At 53.2% G+C, this 22,361-nt stretch overlaps 1 protein-coding gene across 4 annotated transcripts in view; it reads right to left on the bottom strand.

Annotated features, from left to right (window-relative positions):
* The window catches only part of MICALL1 (MICAL like 1), a 35,138-nt gene extending 25,234 nt beyond the window's left edge, over window positions 1–9,904 (bottom strand). The window contains exons 1-3 of one of the 4 annotated variants that reach the window (XM_063704733.1): window positions 9,376–9,904; window positions 3,957–4,005; window positions 3,441–3,582 (exon numbers count right to left, since the gene is read on the bottom strand). In XM_063704733.1, coding sequence (XP_063560803.1) covers window positions 3,441–3,582; window positions 3,957–4,005; window positions 9,376–9,521 — 337 coding nt within the window. In that variant the 5' untranslated portion in view covers window positions 9,522–9,904. The remainder of the gene's footprint in view (window positions 1–3,440; window positions 3,583–3,956; window positions 4,006–9,375) is intronic. The other 3 variants (XM_063704732.1, XM_055374605.2, XM_031005641.3) reach the window with 3 other exon arrangements.
* Window positions 9,905–22,361: the final 12,457 nt, after the last annotated feature.

Below are 22,361 nucleotides of genomic sequence, written 5' to 3'. Positions count from 1 at the left end.
ACTTTGGGAGGCCAAGGTGGGTGGATCACTTGAGGTGAGAAATCCCAGACCAGACCGGCCATCATAGTGAAACCCTATCTCTACTAAAAATACAAAAATTAAGCCAGGCGTGGTGGTGCGCACCTGTAATCCCAGCTACTTGGGAGACTGAGGCATGAGAATCGCTTGAACGTGGGAGGCAGAGGCTGCAGTCTGCCAAGGTTGTGCCACTGAGCTCCAGCCTGGATGACACAGTGAGACTCTGTCTCAAAAAAAAAAAAAAAGAATACTAATCTAAATAGGTGCCAAACACTGGTTTATACATTTCCTCATTTACTCCTCAAGTCAACCCTGTGAGATGGGTGTTATTCCCATCCTCACTGCAAAAGGGAAACTGAGGCAGAGTGGTTAAATAACTGACCCATGGTCACCCAAAGAGGAAATGGCAGAGTGAAAATTTTGAGTCCATGCTCTTAACCCCAACCTTAGACTGCCTCTCACCAGAGCCTCTGGGGTCTGGAAATACTTTCATTTTGTTTTCTATTAAAATATACATAATGTTATTTGTTCAATTATTTTAATCCCTAGTGTTACATCAGGGGGAAGGGGTATAAGATATTATTTTAATTTTTCTGCTTTTGCCATGTTCTAAATTTTCTTGTTTATTTTTTCTGTTTAGGGATGGGGTCTCGCTCTGTTGCCCAGGCTGCAGTGCACTGGCGTGATCATAGCTCACCGCAGCCTCGAACTCCTGGCCTCAAGCAAACGTCCCATCTCAACCTCCCAAGTAGCTAGGACTACAGGTGTGCCACCACTATGCCTGGTTAATTTTTTTATTTTTATTTTGGTAGAGACAGGTTCTTGCTATGTTGCCCAGTCTGGTCTCAACAGCAATCCACCTGCCTCGGCCTCCCAAAGTGCTGGGATTACAGGCGTGAGCCACTTCACCCGGCTCTTTTCTTTTTTTTTCTAAAGTTATTTATTTATGGCTGGGTATAGTGGCTCACGCCTGTAATCCCAGCACTTTGGGAGGCCGAGAAGGGTAGATCCCTTGAGCTTAGGAGTTCAAGACCAACCTGGGTAACATGGTGATACTCCACCTCTACAAAAAATATAAAAATTAGCTGGGTGTGGTTGCATGCACCAGTAGTCCCAGCTTCTCAGTAGGCTGAGGTAGGAGGATCACCGCAGCCCAGGAAGGTTGAGGACGCATTGAGCTGTGATCATGCCACTGCACTCCAGCCTAGGCAACACAACAGAGTAAAACCCTGTCTCAAAAAAAATACATATATGTGTGTGTGTGTGTGTGTGTGTGTGTGTGTGTGTGCGCGCGCGCACGCATATATACACATAATATATGTACATATATATGTATATGCGTGTATATATACACATATATATATAATGAAAGAAAAGATGGCTGGGTGCAGTGGCTCATGCCTGTAATCCCAGCACTTTGGGAGGCCAAGGTGGGTGGATTATCTGAGGTCAGGAATTCGAGACCAGCCTGGCCAACATGGTGAAACCCCGTCTCTACTAAAACTACAAAAATTAGCCAGGTATGGTGGCGGGTGCCTGTAATCCCAGCTACTTGGGAGGCTAAAACAGGAGAATCGCTCGAACCCGGGAGGCAGAGGTTGCAGTGAGCTGAGACCGCGCCATTTCACTCCAGCCTGGGCAAGAAGAGTGAAACTCCATTTCAAAAAAAGAAAAGAAAAGAAAAGAAACCTCTGACTTCATAAAACACTTTAAAGAGTTGGGCCAGGGCCGGGCGCAGTGGCTCATGCCTGTAATCCTACCACTTTGGGAGGCCGAGGCAGGTGGATCGCCTGAGGTCAGGAGTTTGAGACCAGCCTGGCCAAAGTAGCGAAACCCCATCTCTACTAAAAACACAAAAATTAGCCGGACATGTTGGTGCACGCCTGTAATCCCAGCTACTCAGGAGGCTGAAGCAGGAGAATCACTTGAACCCCGAGGGCAGAGGTTGCAGTGAGCCGAGATCGTGCCATTGCACTCCAGCCTAGGCAACAAGAGCAAAACTCTGTATCAAAAAAAAAAAAAAAAAAAAAAAAGAGTTGGGCCAGAACTGTCTAGACCGACAGCAGAGGCAGGAGGGAGGGGCTGAAATGGGCTCTACTCAGACCCAGGGACAGCAGGAACCCAGCGTTGGATTCAGGACACCTGGATTCTCAACCCAGCTGTTCAGTTTGTCTGCTGTGTGATCTTGAGCTCCTTGCTTCCCCTCTCTAGGCCTATCTCCTCTCTGCAGAAGGGGAGGCCCAGCTACCCCCAAGGGAGGTCCTTGCATGGGAATGCCCAGTGACCTCACTCAGAACCGAGTCACCTTGTAGCCCCTGCAACTCTGGTTCCCCAGTTCCCCAGCCTCTCAGCTCTCAGTCACTTCTGTGGAAGACAGCACAGCAGCCTCACCAGACAGGGCCACTTCCCCGCTGGAGGAAAAACCCAAGGAAGTGTCTGCAAACAGGAAGTGAGGGTGGGTGCCGGGGAGGTGGACTCCATGCAGCGGATGAACGCAACCTGCTGTGTCTCCTCTGATATGATTGTGTTCATTTTCTGGTGGGTGTGTTTGGTGTCTATCTCCCCCACGGGACTTCAGCAGTGATTACATTCACAGCTGCATCCCCAGAGCCCAGCACAGGGCTCTTTTACTCAAGATGTATGTCAGGCCGGGCACCAGTGGCTCACGTCTGTAGTCCCAGCACTTTGGGAGGCTGAGGCGGGCAGATCACCTGAGGTCAGGAGTTCAAGACCAGCCTGGCCAACATGGTGAAACCTCATCTCTACTAAAAATACCAAAAATTAGCCAGGTGTAGTGGTGGGTGCCTGTAATCCCAGCTACTCAGGAGGCTGAGACAGGAGAATTGCTTAAACTCAGGAAGCGGAGGTTGCAGTGAGACAAGATCGCGCCATTGCACTCTAGCCTGTGCAACAAGAGCGAAACTCCGTCTCAAAAAAAAAAAAAAAAGTGGGACTGGGCACAGTGGCTCACGCCTGTAATCCCAGCACTTGGGGAGGCCAAGGCAGGCAGATCACGAGGTCAAGAGTTTGAGACCAGCCTGGCCAACATAGTGAAACCCTGTCTCTACTAAAGACACAAAAAATTAGCTGGGCGTGGTGCCGGGTGCCTGTAATCCCAGCCACTTGGGAGTCTGAGGCAGGAGGTTAAACCCAGGAGGCGGAGGTTGCAGTGAGCCGAGATCGTGCCATCGCAATCCAGCCTGGGTGACAGGGCAAGACTCCATCTCAAAAAAAAAAAAAAAGAGCGAAACTCTGTCTCAAAAAAAAAAGAAATATTTCAATGAGTGAATGAATGAATAAGTAAATGAATGACACACTCCTCAGCAGCCTGTTTACAACTCAGAAAACCAGTAGCAAGCATCAGACATCCCCAGGGCCACCCCCTGGGCCAGCCTCCGTAAAAGGCTGAGTCCCCCTCTCACCTTGGCCAGGACTGCAGAAGTGGTTGTAATACTGGGACACATAGGTCATGATGCTGAGGCAGTCAGGGACGCTCATGGAGACCATGTCATTGGGGTCCAGGAGAGCGGGGATCCCCAGCTCCTTCTCAGCCACTTCAAAGGCCTGGGGTGGTGACAGGTGCAAGGGCGGGAGCAGCCGAAGCAGGAAGAGGAGGCAGCGTTAGGGGGCGTTAGCTCAGCCTAGGCCCAGCTCCCTTCAGTGGGATGGGGTGACTGTGGGCTCCCCTCAGTATTAATCCCACCCAAGCACCACAGGACGGCCTGGAGAAAGGGGAAGCCTGGTGCTCCATGCATGAGGGGGCTGGTGGGAAGCAGAGGGCGGGGAAAGGTGCAGCCAGGGCCAGTGTACAAGGGCAGCCACCGTGCAAGACCCCTGCCCTCCCCACCAAACACACACACACACACACACACACACACACACACACACACACACACACACACAGAGCCTCTTGGGCTTCCATCTGTCCGGGAACTTACCAAACGGTTATTCTCGAAGACATTGTCCTTGGAAAGCGAATCAAAATCTCTGCAAGAGGCAAAGGGAGGAGGATTGGTCAAGAGGGGAGGTGACTGAGGAATAGGAGCGGGGTCAGAGTCAGAAAGGAGCTGAACAGAGAAGACCTTGTCCCAGCCAGCATCAACCTCAGCAGGGTTGCTGGGGGGGAGTCTGTGGATTACTAAGGGGGAAACTGAAGCAGCAAACATTTGCTGCTAGAGCTGGAGCTGCCAGGGCAGGGCAGGGCATGAGATCACGGGCCCTGGAGGCATCCAAGCAGAGGCTGGGAAATCACTGTGAAGGGGTGGGGCTCAAGCCCAGGCTTTCAAGCTTAAGATCCTTTGCCTCTCTGCAGGAAGCCACCTCTGGAGTCCGTAGCAAAGACATAACTAAGACCCGCATGTGACCTCACCCAGGGCGCAGTGCTGGGCTCCTCTGTCCCATTAACTTTCTTTTCACAGCAACTCTGTTTGGCAAGAATTGATCTCATTTTATAGATGAGGACACTGAGGCCTGGAGAAAGGAAGCCACCAGCCCTGGAAATCCACATGTCTGGCCCTCCCACTGCTCACAGGCCCCTGCAGGTGTGTCACACACTCAGAGTAGCCATACCAACTTGCTTAATCCCAACCCGGTCCAGCCTGCAGATGAATGTTTTTTTAATGGGGCCGTGAATAGAAGAACAAGTTGGAACCAGAGTGGAAATGTACATACTCCGGAGCTGCTGGCATAGAACAGCTGGTTGGCCCCACTGGGCCACTCCTGGGGCAGCTTCCATTGGGGAAGCAGTGAGGGATTTTCTAGTTTCTAAACTAGGAAAGGTGAGAGGTGGCAGGGCCTGTCTGGGAGCCCCAGCACGGGACAGCTGGCTGGCCTGCAGGCTTTATTTATCCCCCTCCTCCCTCCCCACTCCAGGCCGCTGAAACCAGCAGAGGCAGCTCAGTCTTCCCGCCGGGCAGCCTCCTGGGTGCATCCGCATGCAGCCTTGCCCTTCTATGGCTGAAAACTGCAGCCCTGACTGCCGGAGACGGGTGGGCAGAGGCAAGAGCAGGCCACGCCGCCTCTGAGGGCTGAATTCCCATGTGACCATGGGGTTGGGGGGATCAGCAGTCCTTCCAGCATTCATTGTCCCATCTGCAAATCAGGAAAAGCACTAGTACCACCTCCCAAGCTGGTGGAGTCCCAGCTTGGTAAAGGGCAGGCCTCGCAGATATGAGGGAGCTGGGTAAGCACAGCCCCCTCCTCCTGCCCCCAACACTTTTCCAGGCAGGGGCCAGGGACTGTGAACCCTGGGCAGGAAAGAGTTGCTTGAGGACCTTGGAAGGGGTCTGGTGCCCCAGGGCTGGGTGGACGGGGAGAGGCAAGGTGACTATGTCTGGGCACCAGCTCCCTTTTTGCCACTCTGACCAGGCCACTTCCTTCTCCCCTGTGCTGCCTCCTAACTCCCCTTTTCTGCCACTGCCTCAGAGTGCGATCTTAGCAAGGTGTTTCACCTCTCGAAACCTCCGTCTCCCAGTCCGGTTCATGACACTGCAACAGGGCGAGGAAAACACCACGGTACCCAGCCCCCAACAAAGGCTTTTTCCAAGACCAAATGAGACAAAAGCAACTTGTCTCAGCCGTTTATTTCGGTCACCCCAGAAGTGTTCCAAGAAGGCTGGGGTCACATTCTAGCTACTCTGTGCCCCCAACTCCCTACACAGTTCCCCAAATTTCGAAGATGCTCCGTAAACGTTTGTTGAATGAATCAATGCTGAAAACAGTGTGAAAACTGTAAAAAACCTTCAGGATCCTGCAGGTTTTCTTCCAACTTCTTCCACCCCCATCTCTGTCCCTAATTAACATCTGTGTTTTGGTAACACATATATTTTCTGAGAGTCTTCAGAGGCCTGCGGAGTTCTACTTGGCTCTGGGGAAGATGAAGGACACAGAAATGAAACCCACATGGTCCACGCCCTCAAAGGAGCTTAAGCATGTCTGGATTTCGGGTGGTGTGGAGGGATGGCCCAGCCCCTACAACCCTCGTCCCAGCAGAGCCCTGGGCCAACACTAGGTTCACCCACGCAGGGCCCACAGCCCCAGAAGCCTGAACCACTTAGGAGATGATTCTTGCCCTCACTCTAGGCCACTCCTACTCTCACAGAGATCCTCCCAACCCATCACTGAGGACTTCCCTTACACATTATGTGGGACCTGGGCCTCAGCTTCTCTCCCGTGCAATGTGCTGGCAATATTGCAAATGAATGCCTGGACATGATTCTGGATCTCAGAAGCGGGAGCCACCCTCCCCTGCACACTTTTTCCAGCCACATCCCTCCCTTGCTTAAAACCTACGTGGTTGGCCAGGTGCAGTGGCTCACACCTATAATCCCAGCACTTTGGGAGGCCAAGGCAGGTGGATCACAAGGTCAGGAGATTGAGACCATCCTGACTAACACAGTGAAACCCCGTCTCTGCTAAAAATACAAAAAATTAGCCAGGCATGGTGGCGGGCGCCTGTAGTCCCAGCTACTCGGGAGGCTAAGGCAGGAGAATGGCGTGAACCCAGGAGGTGGAGCTTGCAGTGAGCAGAGATCGTGCCACTGCACTCCAGCTTGGCTGACAGAGCCAGACTCTGTCTCAAAAAAAAAAAACCTACGTGGCTCGGCCAGGCATGGTGGCTCACGCCTGTAATCCCAGCACTTTGGGAGGCCGAGGCAGGCGGATCACCTGAGGTCAGGAGTTCGAGACCAGCCTGGCCAACACGGTGAAACCCCATCTCTACTAAAAACTACAAAAATTAGCCGGGCATGGTGGTGCGTGCCTGTAATCCCAGCTACTTGGGAGGCTGAGGCAGGAGAATCGCTTGAACCCGGGAGGCAGAGGTTGTGGTGAGCCGAGATCGCGCCACTGCACTCCAGCCTGGGTGACAGGCCTCCATCTCAAAAAAACAAAAACAAAAACAAAAAAAACCCTGCATGGTTCCCTGAAGCCCCTATCCATGCTCCTTAGCCAGCAAAAGCAGCTGTCAGCCATCTGTCCCAACTGCATCTCCCAACTCGCTACCTTGTGCTCCCCACTCAGCTACACAGCCTCCAGCTTTGCACACACCTCCCGCCCCTTGCCTTTGCTCAGATGGGGTCCCGTGCCAGAACGTCCACCCAGCAGCCCTCACCTGGCTCCTGCCATCTCCTTGAAGACTATATTCTCCCTAGGAGGTCTCCCACCCCCAGCCCTCTGATAGGGTACATGGAATTGCCATCATCGTTTATACACGTTTCCCCTACAGGTGTGGGACAGCGTGTAGGGTTGCCTGTTTTGTTGATTGGTACTTCCATTACCAGCTACAGTGTCCAGCACAGAGCAATATGACTCTACAAATACTGGTTGAATAAATGAAGAAATCAAACATTGTTATTGGGCCAGGCATGGTGGCTCATGCCTGTAATCCCAGCATTTTGGGAGGCTGAGGTAGGCAGATTACTTGAGCTCAAGAGTTCAAGACCAGCCTGGGCAACATGGCGAAAACCCATCCCTACAAATGCAAAAAAATTAGACAGGCGTGGTGGCGTGTGCCTGTGGTCCCAGCTACTAGGGAGGTTGAGGTGGGAGGATTGCTTGAGCCCGGGAGGTGGGGGCTGCAGTGAGCCATGATTGTGCCACTGCACTCCAGCCTGGGTGACAGAGTGAGACCCCATCTCAAAAAAATAAAAAACATTAAAAAAAAAAGTAACATTAGTTACTTACAGTAACTAATGTTAAATGAATGCTTGTTATCTCACGCAATCCTCACATTTCTGTGAGCTGTGTCACATTATCAATCCCATGAGGACACTGATGCCTGGAGAGAGCCCATGAGGACCCAAGGCCATGAGCCTAAGACATGGAGAAGCTAAACACAAACCAGGCGGCCTTTATTTACTTTGATGCCACCAGGCTCAGGCCCACCAAATGGCTTCACTTCACACCCAAGTCCCCTCCCACACTGGGTTTGTCCCTGCTTCCTGCCTCACTCCTGCCCCTCAGACAAAATAGAAGACCCCTTGGGCCCTCGCTTCCAATGCCCACGTCTAACCCTGGTGCCCTTTTCCTCCATCCTTCTACCCCCTGCTCCTGGGCAACCAGGCATCAACCTTGTGCTTCCATTAGTATGGGTGTCACATGCCCCACAGCGGGCAGGGGCCCACCTACATGACCACCTCATCTTGTTCCCTTCTGTATCCACAGCCCCAAAACCCTCTCCTCCAGGGCCCAAGCCACCACCCACTGACACGGTACTGCAGGGTACATACAAGTAAACCAGGTGCACCTGCACCATGGAATCCTGAGGCAATCCCTCAGAAGCCCTCCCACATGCTGCCCTCGGACAGTGCAAATCTGGAGGTGGAACAGGCACAGAAAGCCTCCATCTGCCAGGCTGGGGGAGCCCTGGCAAGAGGGCTGCATGCAAAAGGGGTAGGGACCAGAACTCTCCTCCCTGATTCACAGGTGAGACCTGAAGTGCAAGGAATGGCACCAGATAAACCCACCCAGTGTTTTAGGAATGAAGGGACGAAAGGAGGAGAGGTTCCAGGGCTCAAGGCAGAGATAGCAAAGACAGAGGCTCCAAGTCAACTGTTCTGGGGAGTCTGAATGCATTTTCCCATGAGAACCTCATTGGGCAGCTCTGGGCAGGAAGGGGCCATTTCACAACCTGCAGCACCCGGTTGGTGTCTATCAATCGGATCCTAGGAGTCTTCCCAACATTGCCAGCCTGTGACTCCTCTTGCCCCACTGAGGAGGGCAGCAGGGCCATCGAGCACACACCCGGGAGGCAGGGCTGCGTCCTAAGTTGGGGGGCGTGGGGAAAGCACAGGGTCTGTACATCCATTCATCCAACACCTGTTAGCCGAGGTCTCCTCTGTGCCGGGAACTGTGCTACTGTCTGGAGACAAGCTCCTATTTGGGGGTCAGAGAAGTGGGGGTTCACCTGCACACCCGGAGCAAGGGGCCACCCCGAGTGGGAAGCCTCGGGGGAGAGGGGAGGCCCGGCGAGCCCGTCGAGAAGAGTTTAGGGTAGGAGAGGCCCAGGGCCCCCAAAGAGGGCTCAACACCCCTTCAAAGAGGTCAAGGGCTTAGGGGTTCAGCGATCCTCGGCGGAAATCAGCGCTCTGTGGGCGGGGCCAGTGTCCCCGCGGAGGGACCAGCCTCGGGGGAGAGTTCGGGATCCCACGGGCGGGGTCAGGGCGGCCGGGCGGGGGAGGGGCGCCCTGGGCCGGGGTCTCAGGGACCCGCCCGGCGTCCGGGACCGTCGGGGGGGTCGGCGTCTCCGTGTCCGGGGGCGGCGCCTGTCACCGCCCGGGCTTCGTGTCACTGAGGGGGGCGGCGGTCGCGGCCCCAGCTCGCCCCACGCCGCCCGCTCGCCCGGGGCCCCGCACTCACAGCAGGTCGGGCCGGTGCCGGTGCAGGATGGCGCAGAAGGCCAGGCCGTCCCGGAAGGAGCTGCTCAGGTCGCGGATCTCCACGCCGCGGTAGCCCTCGCACTGGCGGCGGCACCAGGCCAGCAGCGCGCCCCGCGGCCCAGCCATGACCCCGCGGCCCGCCCGGCTCCGGCTCTGGCTTCGGGGCCCCGGCTTGGCCCGGACGGCGGCCGCCGCGCGGGCCCGGTTTCCGGCTGCGGCTGCGGCTCCGAGCTCGGGCGCCGACCGGCAGGGCGCGGGGAGGGGCGGAGGCGGGGCCGCGGTGTCCTCGCTCGGGTGCCCCGCGGCCCTGCCCCAACCTGCCCGAGCAGCGCCGCCGCGTGGCCCGGCCCGGCCGGCCGCCGCCTACTCCGCGCTGCCCGCTCGCCTCATTGTGGGCCGGCCGTGGGCGCGGGCGTCCCACCGCCTCCTTCCGCGCCGGAGGCGCGCCCCACCCAGCAGCGGCTCCGCCCACAGTGCGGAACCCACCCCTACCAAGACGGGCCGGCGCCCCATCGCCCGCCCCTCGACGGCGCCGGGCTCCCGCTGCTCCACTGGGTGCCCGCGAAGCCCCCGCACCCGCCGCAAGCGGACCACTCCCCACGATGACTTCACCGCCGCGGCCGCCGCCGCGCCGCCCACCGGGAGCCCTCCACCCTTTGGAGGCGGGACACCTCGTGCTCCCATCCGGCCTCCTTCCCGCTCCTAATGACCGCAAATCCCCCTTTCCACCCCTAGCTTGAAACTTTGGGGAGGCAGTTCCCCTGCAGACCTCAGAGCACCCCCCCCGGATAGCCAACAGCTTCCCTCATTGCGGCTCCCCACCCTAAAGCACCGCTGAGCTGGAAGTTCTCATGTCCACCATCCCCTCCCCCATAGCTTGGCAGGGAGACCCATGCGCCCCTCCGCCACCGTTGGTCCAGGTGTCCCCTTGGTGATTCACTGAGCTCCCCTCAGCCCCTGTGTAAGCTCAGGGATCTCGTCCCTCCCCACTGCGGCCTGCCGGGTCCCCTCAGCCATGGTTAGTGTGGTGGCGGTTTGAGCTCCTATGGGAAGGACCTAGGCCAAGGAGGCCCCTGCCTGGGAGGCATACAGGCAGTTTGCATCTGGCCCTGGCACCTCCCCAAGGCTCATTCTCTATCGTTGCCCTCTTCAAGACCCCCTCCTGCCAACCGACCCTTCCAGCCAGCCGACCCTTCCGCAGAGGCCCCTCCTGACTCTCCCACAGATGAATCAGCCTCCATCTGCTGCAGAGGTGGTGATGTCACCCTGACCCATGCAATAGTTAGCTGGAGTGGGTATGTCGCTCCCTCCCAAGGGAAGGAACAGGGTCTTAGTCATCTTCATCACCCCTGAGCACTCAGGGGAGTGGAAAGATCAGGCATTTTGGAGCCCTATCAACCCAAGCTCCAATCCTGGCTTTCCCCACTCCCTTAGTCATGTGATCTTGTGCCTCCCTGGACCTCAGTTTCCACGACTTAAAAATGGAGATAATACCTGCTTTACAAGGTGGCTGAGAGGATTAAGATGTAAAGTGCTTTACCCTTTAGTTATCACTCATAAATTCTATTGACACCTGGTACTTGGTAAACATGATGAAATGGACTGAAATATTTTGTACCCAGATTGTCATCTGGGCCATTCTGGGTAAATTATCAAGGCGAGAAGCCGACTTAGGGAATTCTACCTCTTCAAAGTCCACTGAGTCCCAGTCCAGAATACTGGCCCAGGGCCTGGAGAACCCAGCTTGCCAATCTGGGCTGGCCTAACACTCCTGCAACTGGAAGGCCGCCATCTTGGCTCAGTATATGGACTCTCAGGCCACCTAGGAAGAGTATGGCCAGAGTGCCTGGCTAGCCCTCTGGACTTCTCACCAGCCCTGAGCTGCCAACTCCTGCCCTGTCCCCTGTGGTATAACAGTGGCAGGAAAGCAGGATTCCGGATGCTTTTTATGAAATCAGGGACTTGGGTTCAGGATCCTGACACCAGCATCCACCTAGGCCTTCAAAGACCACCCAGGACTCTCATTAAAACCTAAGGCGGGGGGTGGGTTGGGCACCATGGCTCATGCCTGTAATCCCAGCATTTTGGGAGGCCGAGGCAGGTGGATCACCTGAGGTCAAGAGCTTGAGAACAGCCTGGCCAACATAGTGAAACCCCGTCTGTACTAAAAATACAAAAAATTGGGCCAGGCGCGGTGGCTCACTGTAATCCCAGCACTTTGGGAGGCCAAGGTGGGCGGATCATGAGGTCAGGAGTTCAAGACCAGCCTGGCTAAGATGGTGAAAGCCCGTGTCTACTAAAAATAAAAAAATTTGCCAGGCATGGTGGCACGTGCCTATAGTCCCAGCTACTCGAGAGGCTGAGGCAGGACAATCGCTTGAACCTGGGAGGCGGAGGTTGCAGTGAGCCAAGATCGCGCCACTGTACTCCAGCCTGGGGGACAGAGCGAGACTCCATCTCAAAGACGGTGGGTTTTTTTGGCTCACGCCTGTAATCCCAGCACTTTGGGAGGCCAAGGCAGGCGGATCACGAGGTCAGGAGATCGAGACCAGCCTGGCTAACACGGTGAAACCTCGTCTCTACTAAAAATACAAAAAATTAGCTGGGCGTGGTGGCACACACCTGTAATCCCAGCAGGAGAATGGCTTGAACCCGGGAGGTGGAGGACGCAGTGAGCTGAGATCGCACCACTGCACTCCAGCCTGGGCAACAGAGCGAGATGCCATTTAAAAAACAAAAACAAAAGAAACCAGGAGGGATTATAGCCCTGTCCTCACTAGCCTAAAGGGCTCCCTTTAGGTCCCTGAAGACAGCTCCATATCTGATCCTGTTGCCGTACTAATAGCTTACACAGCAGCAGCCTGGTCACCCCCATTAGCCATTTGTGGGCTTTATAAACTCATTATCTGAGTCAGCTCACAATGTTTTGAAGTAAGGACCTGTACGACCACAGCTGTGTGACCGCAGGCCAGACAACTCACCCTCATGAACCCCAATTTCCTACCCTATAAAATGAGGATGATAATACTTGCTTTGCCTGAATCCCAGGGTTGTGGGTAACGAGGTGAGATAATGGATGAGAAAATGCTGTGCAGACTGTAAATCCAGGGTTCAGGTGGAAGGTGGGTCTGTGTGTTTACAGGTGAGATCAGAAGCCACAGAGATAGGTGAGTAGGGCACTTGCCCAAAATCATGCTATAATTTCGGGATTAGAATTGAGAGACTTGGGCCCTTAATTCAGTGCTGTTTTGTTTTATTTTTAACTATCAGTTAAGAAATGGGGCCAGGCACGGTGGCTCATGCCTGTAATCCCAACACTTTGGGAGGCCAAGGCCAGGAGTTCAAGACTAAACCAGCCTGGGCAATATAGGGAGACCCTGTCTTTTTTTGAGACGATTCTCTGTTGCCCAGGCTGGAGTGCAGTGGCACGATCTCGGTTCACTGCAACTTTCATCTCCCAGGTTCAAGTGATTCTCCTGCCTCAGCCTCCCTAGTAGCTGGGATTATAGGCACAGGCCACCAAGCCCAGCTAATTTTTGTATTTTTAGTAGAGACACAGTTTCGCCATGTTGGCCAGGCTGATCTTAAACTCCTGAGTTCAAGTGATGCACCCACCTCAACCTCCCAAAGTGCTGGGATTACAGGCATAAGCCACCATGCCCAGCCTGAATACATCATTCTTATCAAAAACTTAAAAATAAATCTAAAGTTCCAGTTTGACTATCTCCTTCAACTCTAGTCCCCTCCTAAGAAGGAGCCGCAGTTGTCAGTGTGAAACAGCCTTCCACACCTTGTTCACACATTTATAGTCAAGCATGGATTCAACAATATTTACTGAGCACCTGTTGGGGGCCAGGAGCTGTAAACAAGTAAACAACAAGGAGGCCGGGCACAGTGGCACACCCCTGTAATCCCAGCACTTTGGGAGGCCGAAGCAGGTGGATCACTTGAGGTCAGGAATTCAAGACCAGCCTGACCCACGTGGTGAAAATCCATCTTTACTAAAAATACAAAAATTAGCCAGGTGTGGTGGCACACACCTGTAATCCCAGCTACTCAGGAGGCTGAGGCAGGAGAATCGCTTGCACCAGGGAGGAGAGGTTGCAGTGAACTGACACTGCACCACTGCACTCCAGTCTGGGCGACAAAGTGAGACTCTGTCTCAAAAAACACAAAAAACAAAAAACAGGCTGGGTGCAGTGGCTCACACCTGTAATCCCAGCAATTTGGGAGGCTGAGGCAGGTGGATCATTTGAGGTCAGTAGTTTGAAACCAGCCTGGTCAACATAGTGAAACCCCATCTCTACTAAAAATACAAAAATTAGCTGGGCGTGGTGTGTGCCTGTAGTCCCAGCTACTCGGGAGGCTGAGACAGGAGAATCACTTGAGCCTGGGCAGGCGGAGGTTGCAGTGAGCCGAGATCATGCCATTGTCCTCCAGTCTGGGCAACAGAGTGAGACCCTGTCTCAAAACAAAACAAAACAAAAACAAGGAGAACCTCAGGTGGTGACTGGTGCTGTGACAGAGAATGATGGGGACAGATAGCATAGCCAGGGAACACCTCTTTGAGATGGTAACATCATTTAGGCTGAAGAACACCTAACTCCCAGGGAAGCAAGCTGAATGCAAAGCAGTGAGAGCTGTCAGTATAGGTAGAGTTTGAATCCTTTCTCTCTTTTTTTGAGACAGGGTTTCACTTTGTCTCCCAGGCTGGAGTGCACTGGCACAATCACGGCTCACTGCAGCCTCCACCTCCTGGACTCAAGCGATCCTCCCACCTCAGCTTCCCGAGCAGTTGGCACTAACAGGCATGCACCACCACACCCAGATAATTTTGTTTATTTTTTGTAGAGACGGGAGTCTCACTATGTTGCCCAGGCTGATCTTGAACTCCTGGACTCAAGCAATCCACCTGCTTTGGCCTCGCAAAATGCTGAAATTATATGCACAAGCCCCTGCATCTGGCTGAATCCTTTCTGATTTCTTCCCAGGTAACAGCTGCAGGTGTCTAGCCATGGGGCAGGATCCTGGCAGGGAAGGACTGGCTAGGCCAGGGAAGGAAACAGTTCCATAAACAATTCTGCCTGTAGCCTAATAAAGGCGGGGAAAAGGAAACCAGAGGAACCACGGGAACCCAAAGGAAGCCCTTGACAGTTTGAGGCAGACGGTCGTGTTTTTCCTCTCACCATTCTTCCAGCCAACAGGCTTTGTAGCATGGCTTTGCAGGAGGGAGGTACAAAAGCAAGATTAAAAACAAGAACTTGGCCGGGCGCAGTGGCTCACGCCTGTAATCCCAGCACTTTGGGAGGCTGAGGCAGGCAGATCATTTGAGGTCAGGAGTTCAAGACCAGCCTGGCCAACATGGTGAAACCCCATCTTTGCTAAAAATACAAAAATTAGGCCAGACGTGGTGGCTCATGCCTGTAATCCCAGCATTTTGGGGGGCTGAGGTGGGCAGATCATGAGGTCAGGAGATTGAGACCATCCTGGCTAACATGGTTAAACCCCGTCTCTACTAAAACAAATACAAAAATTGGCCGAGCATGGTGGCGGGCGCCTGTAGTCCCAGCTACTCAGAAAGCTGAGGCAGGAGAATGGCGTGAACCCGGGAGGCAGAGCTTGCAGTGCGCCAAGATCGTGCCACTGCACTGCAGCCTGGGCGACAGAGCAAGACTCCATCTCAAAAAATAAAATAAAAAAAAATTAGCCAGGGGTGGTGGTGGGCGCCTGTAAGCCCAGCTACTCCGGAGGCTAAGGCAGGGAATTGCTCGAACTCAGAAGGGAGACGTTGCAGTGAGTCAAGATGGTGCCACTGCACTCCAGCCTTGGTGATAGAGTGAAACTCCGTCTCAAAAACAAAACAAAACAACAACAACAAAAATAAAAACAGGCCGGCATGGTGGCTTATACCTGTAATCCCAGCAGTTTGGGAGGCCGAGGTGGGCAGATCACCTGAGGTCAGGAGTTCGAGACCAGCCTGGCCAACATGGTGAAATCCCATCTCTATTAAAAATGCAAAATTAGCCAGGCATGGTTGCAAATGCCTGTAATCCCAGCTATTCAGGAGGCTGAGGCAGGAGAATCGCTTGAACCCGGGAGGTGGAGGTTGCAGTGAGCTGAGATGCGCCATTGCACTCCATCCTGGGCAACAAGAGTGAAACTCCATCTCGAAAAAAAAAAAGGGCCAAGGTTTAAATATTTTCCCAACATAGAATCTCATCATCCTTACTTTGGATCCAGTGTGCTGAGAAACATTTTAAGACTCCGTCTCAAAAAAGAAAAAAATTATTTTTTTCACCGATGGAATCTAAAAAAGTTGATCTCATAGAAATAGAGAGTAGAGGCCTGGTGTGGTGGCTCACGCCTGTAATCCCAGCTACTTGGGAGGCTGAGGCAGGAGGATTGCTTGAGCCAGGGAGGCGGAGGTTTCAGTGAGCTGTGATTGCACCACTGCACTCAAGCCTGGGCGATGGAGTAAGACCCTGTCTCAAAAAAAAAAAAAAGAAAAGAAAAAGAAAAAAAGAAAGAAATAGCTAGTAGAATGGTAGTTACCAGGCGCTGGTGGGTAGGGGGAGTGGTTGGGGAGATGTTGGTCAAAGGGTGCAAAATTTCAGTTAGATAGGAGGAATAAGTTCAAAGGATCTATTGTATAGTGTGGTGACTATTGTTTGTTTGTTTGTTTGTTTGAGACGGAGTCTTGGTTTGTCACCCAGGTTGTAGTGCAGTGGTGTGATCTCTGCTCACTGCAAGCTTTGCCTCCCGGGTTCATGCCATTCTCCTGCCTCAACCTCCCCAGCAGCTGGGACTACAGGCGCACACCACCTTGCCTGGCTATTTTTTTTGTATTTTTAATAGAGGCGGGGTTTCACCATGTTAGCCAGGATGATCTCGATCTCCTAACATCTCGATCCACCTGCCTTGGCCTCCCAAAGTGCTGGGATTACAGGCGTGAGCCATGGCACCCTGCCTATGGTGACTATTGTTAATGACAATATATTGTGGGGTTTTTTGTTTTTTGTTTTTTTGTTTTTTTGAGACAGAGTCTCACTCTGTTATCCAGGCTAGAGTGCAATGGCATCTCTCAGCTCACTGCAACCTCCACCTCCTGGGTTCAAGTGATTCTCCTGCCTCAGCCTCCTAAGTAGCTGGGATTACAGGCACTCGTCACTACGGCTGGCTGATTTTTGTATTTTTAGTAGAGACGGGGTTTCACCATGTTGGCCAGGCTGGTCTTGAACTCCTGACCTCGTGATCCACATGCCTTGGCTTCCCAAAATGTTGGGATTATAGGCATAAGCCACCCTGCCCAGCCGATTCTAGGATTCTTAGGGTGGAATTCTCCAAGTTCCATGGCTGTTTTCTGTGAATCTGACCACTCTGCTCTTCTCTCTTCTACCCAGTCTGTACCCCAGGAATCAGGGCCCTGCCCAGGTTCTTGGCTCTGAGCTGCTCCCTGGGGGGCAGCCGGGCAGAGCAGTGGACAATGGAAGCATTGTGGGACCTCTGGAGCTGGGGCCTGGGGCAGTGGAAGGCGCTGGTCGCTGGAGTGGCAGTTGCTTCACCGTGTTCCCTCCTTGCTGGGCCAGAGGCATGCCTAGAACATGCCAGGACGGTACCCTGAGCCCCGCCCCTGCCCGCCTGGGTGAGGCCTGGGTCTTCTGGAATCCCAGCTATGCCTGAGGACAGACAGCTATTCCAAGCCTTTGTTCATAGACCATCCTGCCCTGGCAGATACACATTCTGGAAAATACACCTGGGACTGGGCAAGTGGTCTTGCCTCCCTACCCCAAAACTGAACTATCCTCCAACTAAACCCTCCAGAACAGAGAGGACATGTGCTGGCTCTCACTGGGCGGGTGCTGTCTGAGCTGGGAAACCCTCACACTTGTCTGGGGCTCCACGAGACGGCAGGTCAAAGAAGCCACTGAAATATCCAAACTGGCAGGGACCCTTATCTAGCAAAGCCCTCTCAGTACACTGAGAGGAGAGACTGGAGCCCAGAGAGCAGAGGTGTTTGCTCCAGGTTGTAGACTCTTAGGAGGGGAGCAGGGCCCCCCATCCAGCTGCCCCACACTCTCTATGCTTCTGGCTGCTTGCTGAGGTCTCAGCCTGCCAGGCTCTCTCCCCTTTTGACTGCTCTTGAAATGGCTACTGCTGCTGTTCCAAATTGTCCACAGGCTTTATGACCTAGCTCAGACATCATCCCCTCCCTGAAGCCTTCCATGATAGGCCCAGACAGAAGCCACAACTTCAGATCTTCTCACAGAATCCCACCCTTAGAGGGGACCTAGAGGGGATGTGCTTGCTAATTTACAGAGGAATTTCCACATGTCTACTACTGGCAGACCAGTGTGGAAGAAGCTCTATAAACAATCACAACGAACAGAAAGAAAAGGGTAGGGATGTGATGGAGAGAGGGGCCGAATGCTATAGGGCTTCCAGAAGGAGCCTGTCACCTCCTGCCAGGGACTGAGAGACAGCCCAGAGGGCTGCATGTAGGAGGTGGCATTTGAACTGTTGCTCACATTGTATGGCATGTATTTGTGCATCCCTGTCTCTCCTCATTGGATTGTGACATCATTAATGATACAGTTATGTAACTTTATGAGCACTAACCACACTCTAGACATCATGTGTGTGTTTGTGTGTTGTTTTTGTTGTTAAGGTACATTACCATATTGAATCCTCACAATTCTGTGAGCTAGGAGCTATCTCATTATCCCCATTTACTGATGAGGACAAGGCTCCGAGGGTTCAACAAGCATGTTCAAAGCCACACAGCTGTCAAAACTTGCAGTCACACTTGAAAAATAAAAATAAAAGTAAAATAAAATGAATATAATATGAACATAGCTAACAACAACAACAACAAAAAGTGCAGTCAGGACTCAGCCTAGCTATTTTTTTTTTTTTTTTTGCCCAGGCTGGAGTGAAGTGGTGTGATCTCTGCTCACTGCAACCTCCGCCCCCTGGATTCAAGCGATTCAGCTTCCCGAGTAGCTAGCTGGGATTATAGGCGCCCACCACCACGCCGCTAATTTTTGTATTTTTAGTAGAGATGGGGTTTCGCCATGTCAGCCAGGCTGGCCTAGAACTCGTGACCTCCGGTGATCCACCCACCTCAGCCTCCCAAAGTGCTAGGATTACAGGTGTGAGCCTAGCTCTGGCCTCAGCCTAGCTCTTTCTGACTTCACAAAGAACTTTCTTCTGGTGTATGGAGGCAGGCATTGTGTCCAGTTTACCACTGCATGCCTGGTTTTCACTGTAAATTCATTTGTTATCTTCCTGTGAGTTTGGTGAGCAAGAACCCCGCTGGGAGCCCCAGCTCCACAGCCTCTGCAGACCCTGGCTGCACTGAGGCCTTGATCCACGATACCAAAGGCCATTTCTGGACAGAAAGCTCCCAAGGCCTCCAGCCTTTGCTGTCTAGGAACTTCCCATCTCCCCTTCAACTTCAATAATTATTGGTGCTGGGATTTTTCCAGCAGGCCAGCAGGACTGATGTTTGGGTGCTAATGTAGTATTCAAGGCCCTAATAGTTGGGCTCCTGTCACTCTGTAGGAGGAGCTCAGGGGCAGAAATTTGGCAGGAAGAAAGGGAAGGAGACTAGAGCCTATAATCCCAGCTAGCTATTCGGGAGGCTGAATTGCTTGAATCTAGGGGACAGAGGTTGCAGTGAGCCGAGATTGCACCACTTCACTCCAGCCTGGGCAAAACGACAACAACAAACAGCTAGGCTGAGTCCTGACTTTTATTTTACTTGACTTAGAATTTGGTCTGCATAGCAAGCCCATTGTTTATGATTTGGCTGTAGGTTAAGCCCACTGCTTATGATTTGGCTATAGGTTTAGGGGGTGCCAGATTATTTGGGGTGGGGGAGCTAGAGCCCTCCCTACTACCCCCTCAGTATCAATCTGGCCTGCTCTGCAGGCAAAGGCAGGCAGAGTGGGAAACGGTTTCTGAGCCTTCCTGACACAGGAAGGTCGCCTCTCCTCTGAGGCCTGAGTGGCAAGGAAGGGGCTGTCAGACACCGGAAGAGGCCTGTTTGTCTCCCAGCTACCTGAGGTCATATGTATATGGTGTTGTGAGCCAGGCAGCTCTTCCTGTTAGAAACAGAAAGTGAGGCTTGTGTTGAAATTCTGGGAGTGAGCTGCTCTTTCCTCTAAATAGAGCAGGGGTTAGACAGGGCACAACTTATCCCCAGGTGATACAATACACCCGGGATGGATATGAGTCATCCCAAACACCTATATCATACCTGAGTTCACTATGCTCGGATTTATGTATTGTTTAGGGACAGGGTCTTGCTCTGTCGCTCAGGCTGGAGTACAGTGGTGTGATCATAGCTCACTGTAACTTTGAACTCGGCTCAAGCAATCCTCCCGCCTTAGATTCCCAAGTGGCTAGGACTATAGGCACGCACCACCACGTCTGGCTAATTTTTAAATTTAATTTAATTAATTTATTTTTTTAGGACAGAGTCTCGCTCTGTCGCCCAGGCTGGAGTGCAGTGGCGCCATCTCAGCTCACTGTAAACTCTGCCTCCCAGGTTCACGCCATTCTCCTGCCTCAGCCTCCCTAGTAGCTGGGACTACAGGTGCCTGCCACCATGCCTGGCTAATTTTTTTGTATTTTTAGTAGAGACGGGGTTTCACCGTGTTAGCCAGGATGGTCTCGATCTCCTGACCTCGTGATCTGCCCACCTCGGCCTCCCAAAGTGCTGGGATTACAGGTGTGAGCCACTGCGCCCAGCCCTCATTTTTTTATTTTTATTTTTGTAGAGACAGGGTCTCGTTATCTTGTCCAGGCTGGTCTCAAACTCCTAGGCCTAAGCAATCCTCCCACCTCAGCCTCCCAAGGTGTTGGGATTACAGGCATGAGCCACTGTGCCGGGCCTATATTGACACTTAGAAAAGACCCAGACAGGGGAGAATTACTCTCCTCATTTGACTATGACAAAGCAGAGGCTCAGAGAAGTTAAGCCAAGTGCCTGGAATTTTCCAGTTTCAAGGGGCAGCGTCAGGGTTTGAACCTAGACTCCCTTCCACTTCCCAACCATGACTAGAGAGTGAAGTCCACCCTCTCAGGATCCAGTGGCCCCAGGTAAGAAAGTAGGGGTGGGAGTCAGGGCGTGAAGGAGATAACTTGATCTAAATCAAGTGGCTGGATAGGGGCAGGGTGGGGCCAGAAAGAAAGAAAAGCCAGGTCTTTCAGCTGCAGGCTTGACAGGAATGTGGAGCCACAGGAACCAAGACAAGGTGCTGCTTCCCCTAGCCCTCTCTTTCGGGAAAATCTCAGGAACTTGCTGATCAGGCTTTGGACCTTTCCCTTGCTTCCCTCTCAGCTTCTTCTTGATGCCCTTCCCCCACACTGGAGGCCAGTTCCTGACCCAGGCCACAGCCACTCCAGCCTATATCCAGTCTGCAGGGCAGGCTGGGGGTGGGGACAGGAGGCCACTGTTAGCAAGAGCCAGCGTGGGCACAGCCACGGCTTTCCCTGGCTAAAGGCTGGGCTGGGGAGCACATCCATTCATCAATTCATCTGTGCCGCTACATTCCAGACAGGATTTAAGGCACACTCCAGCCTTATTCCTATACTGATATTGTTGCATTCAATCCTTATTCACTTACTTCCTCTTGCATTCACCATTCATTCAACAGAATCGCTTTACCAAAAGGGTCATTGCTCCCAAGTGCTGCCTCTTTCCTCCTATTAGATCCATTTAGATCCTTAGGATGTCACCCAGAATTCTAGAATGCAGGGCTGCAGCCCCCAGACAGCGGCTAGTCCCACTGCCTCATTTAGAAGATGAAGCCATCAGGAGCCACCTATGGTCAAGGCCATCATAGGAGGAAAAGCACCCCACGCCCCCAACTTGGACTCACAATCCAGTGTAGGAGAAGGATGCAGAGAGGGGGACTGTGTGCAAAGAAGTGTGCCGAGCCCAGGCCGGGCGCAGTGGCTCACGCCTGTAATCCCAGCACTTCAGGAGGCCAAGGCAGGCAGATCACCTGAGATCAGGAGTTCAAGACCAGCCTGGCCAACATGGCAAAACCCCATCTCTACTAAAAATACAAAAATTAGCCAGGCATGGTGGCAGGCACCTGTAATCCCAGCTACTCAGGAGGCTGAGGCAGGAGAATCGCTTGAACCCGGGAGGTGGACGTTGCAGTGAGCTGAGATCATGATATTGCACTCCAGCCTGGGCAACAGGAGCAAAACTCCATCTCAAAAAAAAAAAAAGAATAAGTGTGCCAAGCCCACCAGGGACTTGTCTGAGGAGGAACCAGCTCTAGCCTAGGGGCCTGGAGACCAGGGTTCCAGCCCCAGCTGTTCATTGCCTCTGCCCAAATTGTTAGGCCCTGGGCACCTCCACCTGGACGTCCCACAGGCTCCTCAAACTCCTGTTCCTTACCCACTTGCACTTACCTCCTCCAGTCCCAAACCTGCTCCAGCCACCAACCCCCATCTCAGACAGCCTGAGAACTGGGCATTTCACTTCCCTACAGCCTCCACATCCACTCAGCTGCCACATCCAAGTCCTGTCCTCTGCAACCTCCCAATCTCTCCAATTCTCCCCTCATGCCTGCTGCCGACACTGTGCGTGGGGCCCAGCTCCTCCGTGGCTGGCTGCTCTAGACAAGTGCCCTGGCCTCTGTGAATGGACCTCCACACTGTCTAAACAGGCCTTCTCTTTGGTCCTTGGAGCAGTTAAGAGAGCCCCAGGGGGGAGTCTGGAGGTTTCCAGTCCCAGCTCCACCAGGAAGTAGCCGGGCTGTTCCACACATGACCTGCCTCAGTCATCTATAGCTCTACGGCTCTGGAGGCCAAGGTCATGGCCAGCTAACAATGGCCTCCCTTCCCCTTATCACACACTCTACCCAAGTGTGTTAGTAAGGCCCTCCTCCCCTTATCACACACTACTGCCAGGTGCTTTGCTAAGAACTTTACATAATTTGGTGCACA

Source organism: Gorilla gorilla, chromosome 23 (genome assembly GCF_029281585.2).
Source record: "Gorilla gorilla gorilla isolate KB3781 chromosome 23, NHGRI_mGorGor1-v2.1_pri, whole genome shotgun sequence".
NCBI lineage: Eukaryota > Metazoa > Chordata > Mammalia > Primates > Hominidae > Gorilla > Gorilla gorilla.
This window is presented reverse-complemented; position numbering and strand designations above follow the sequence as displayed.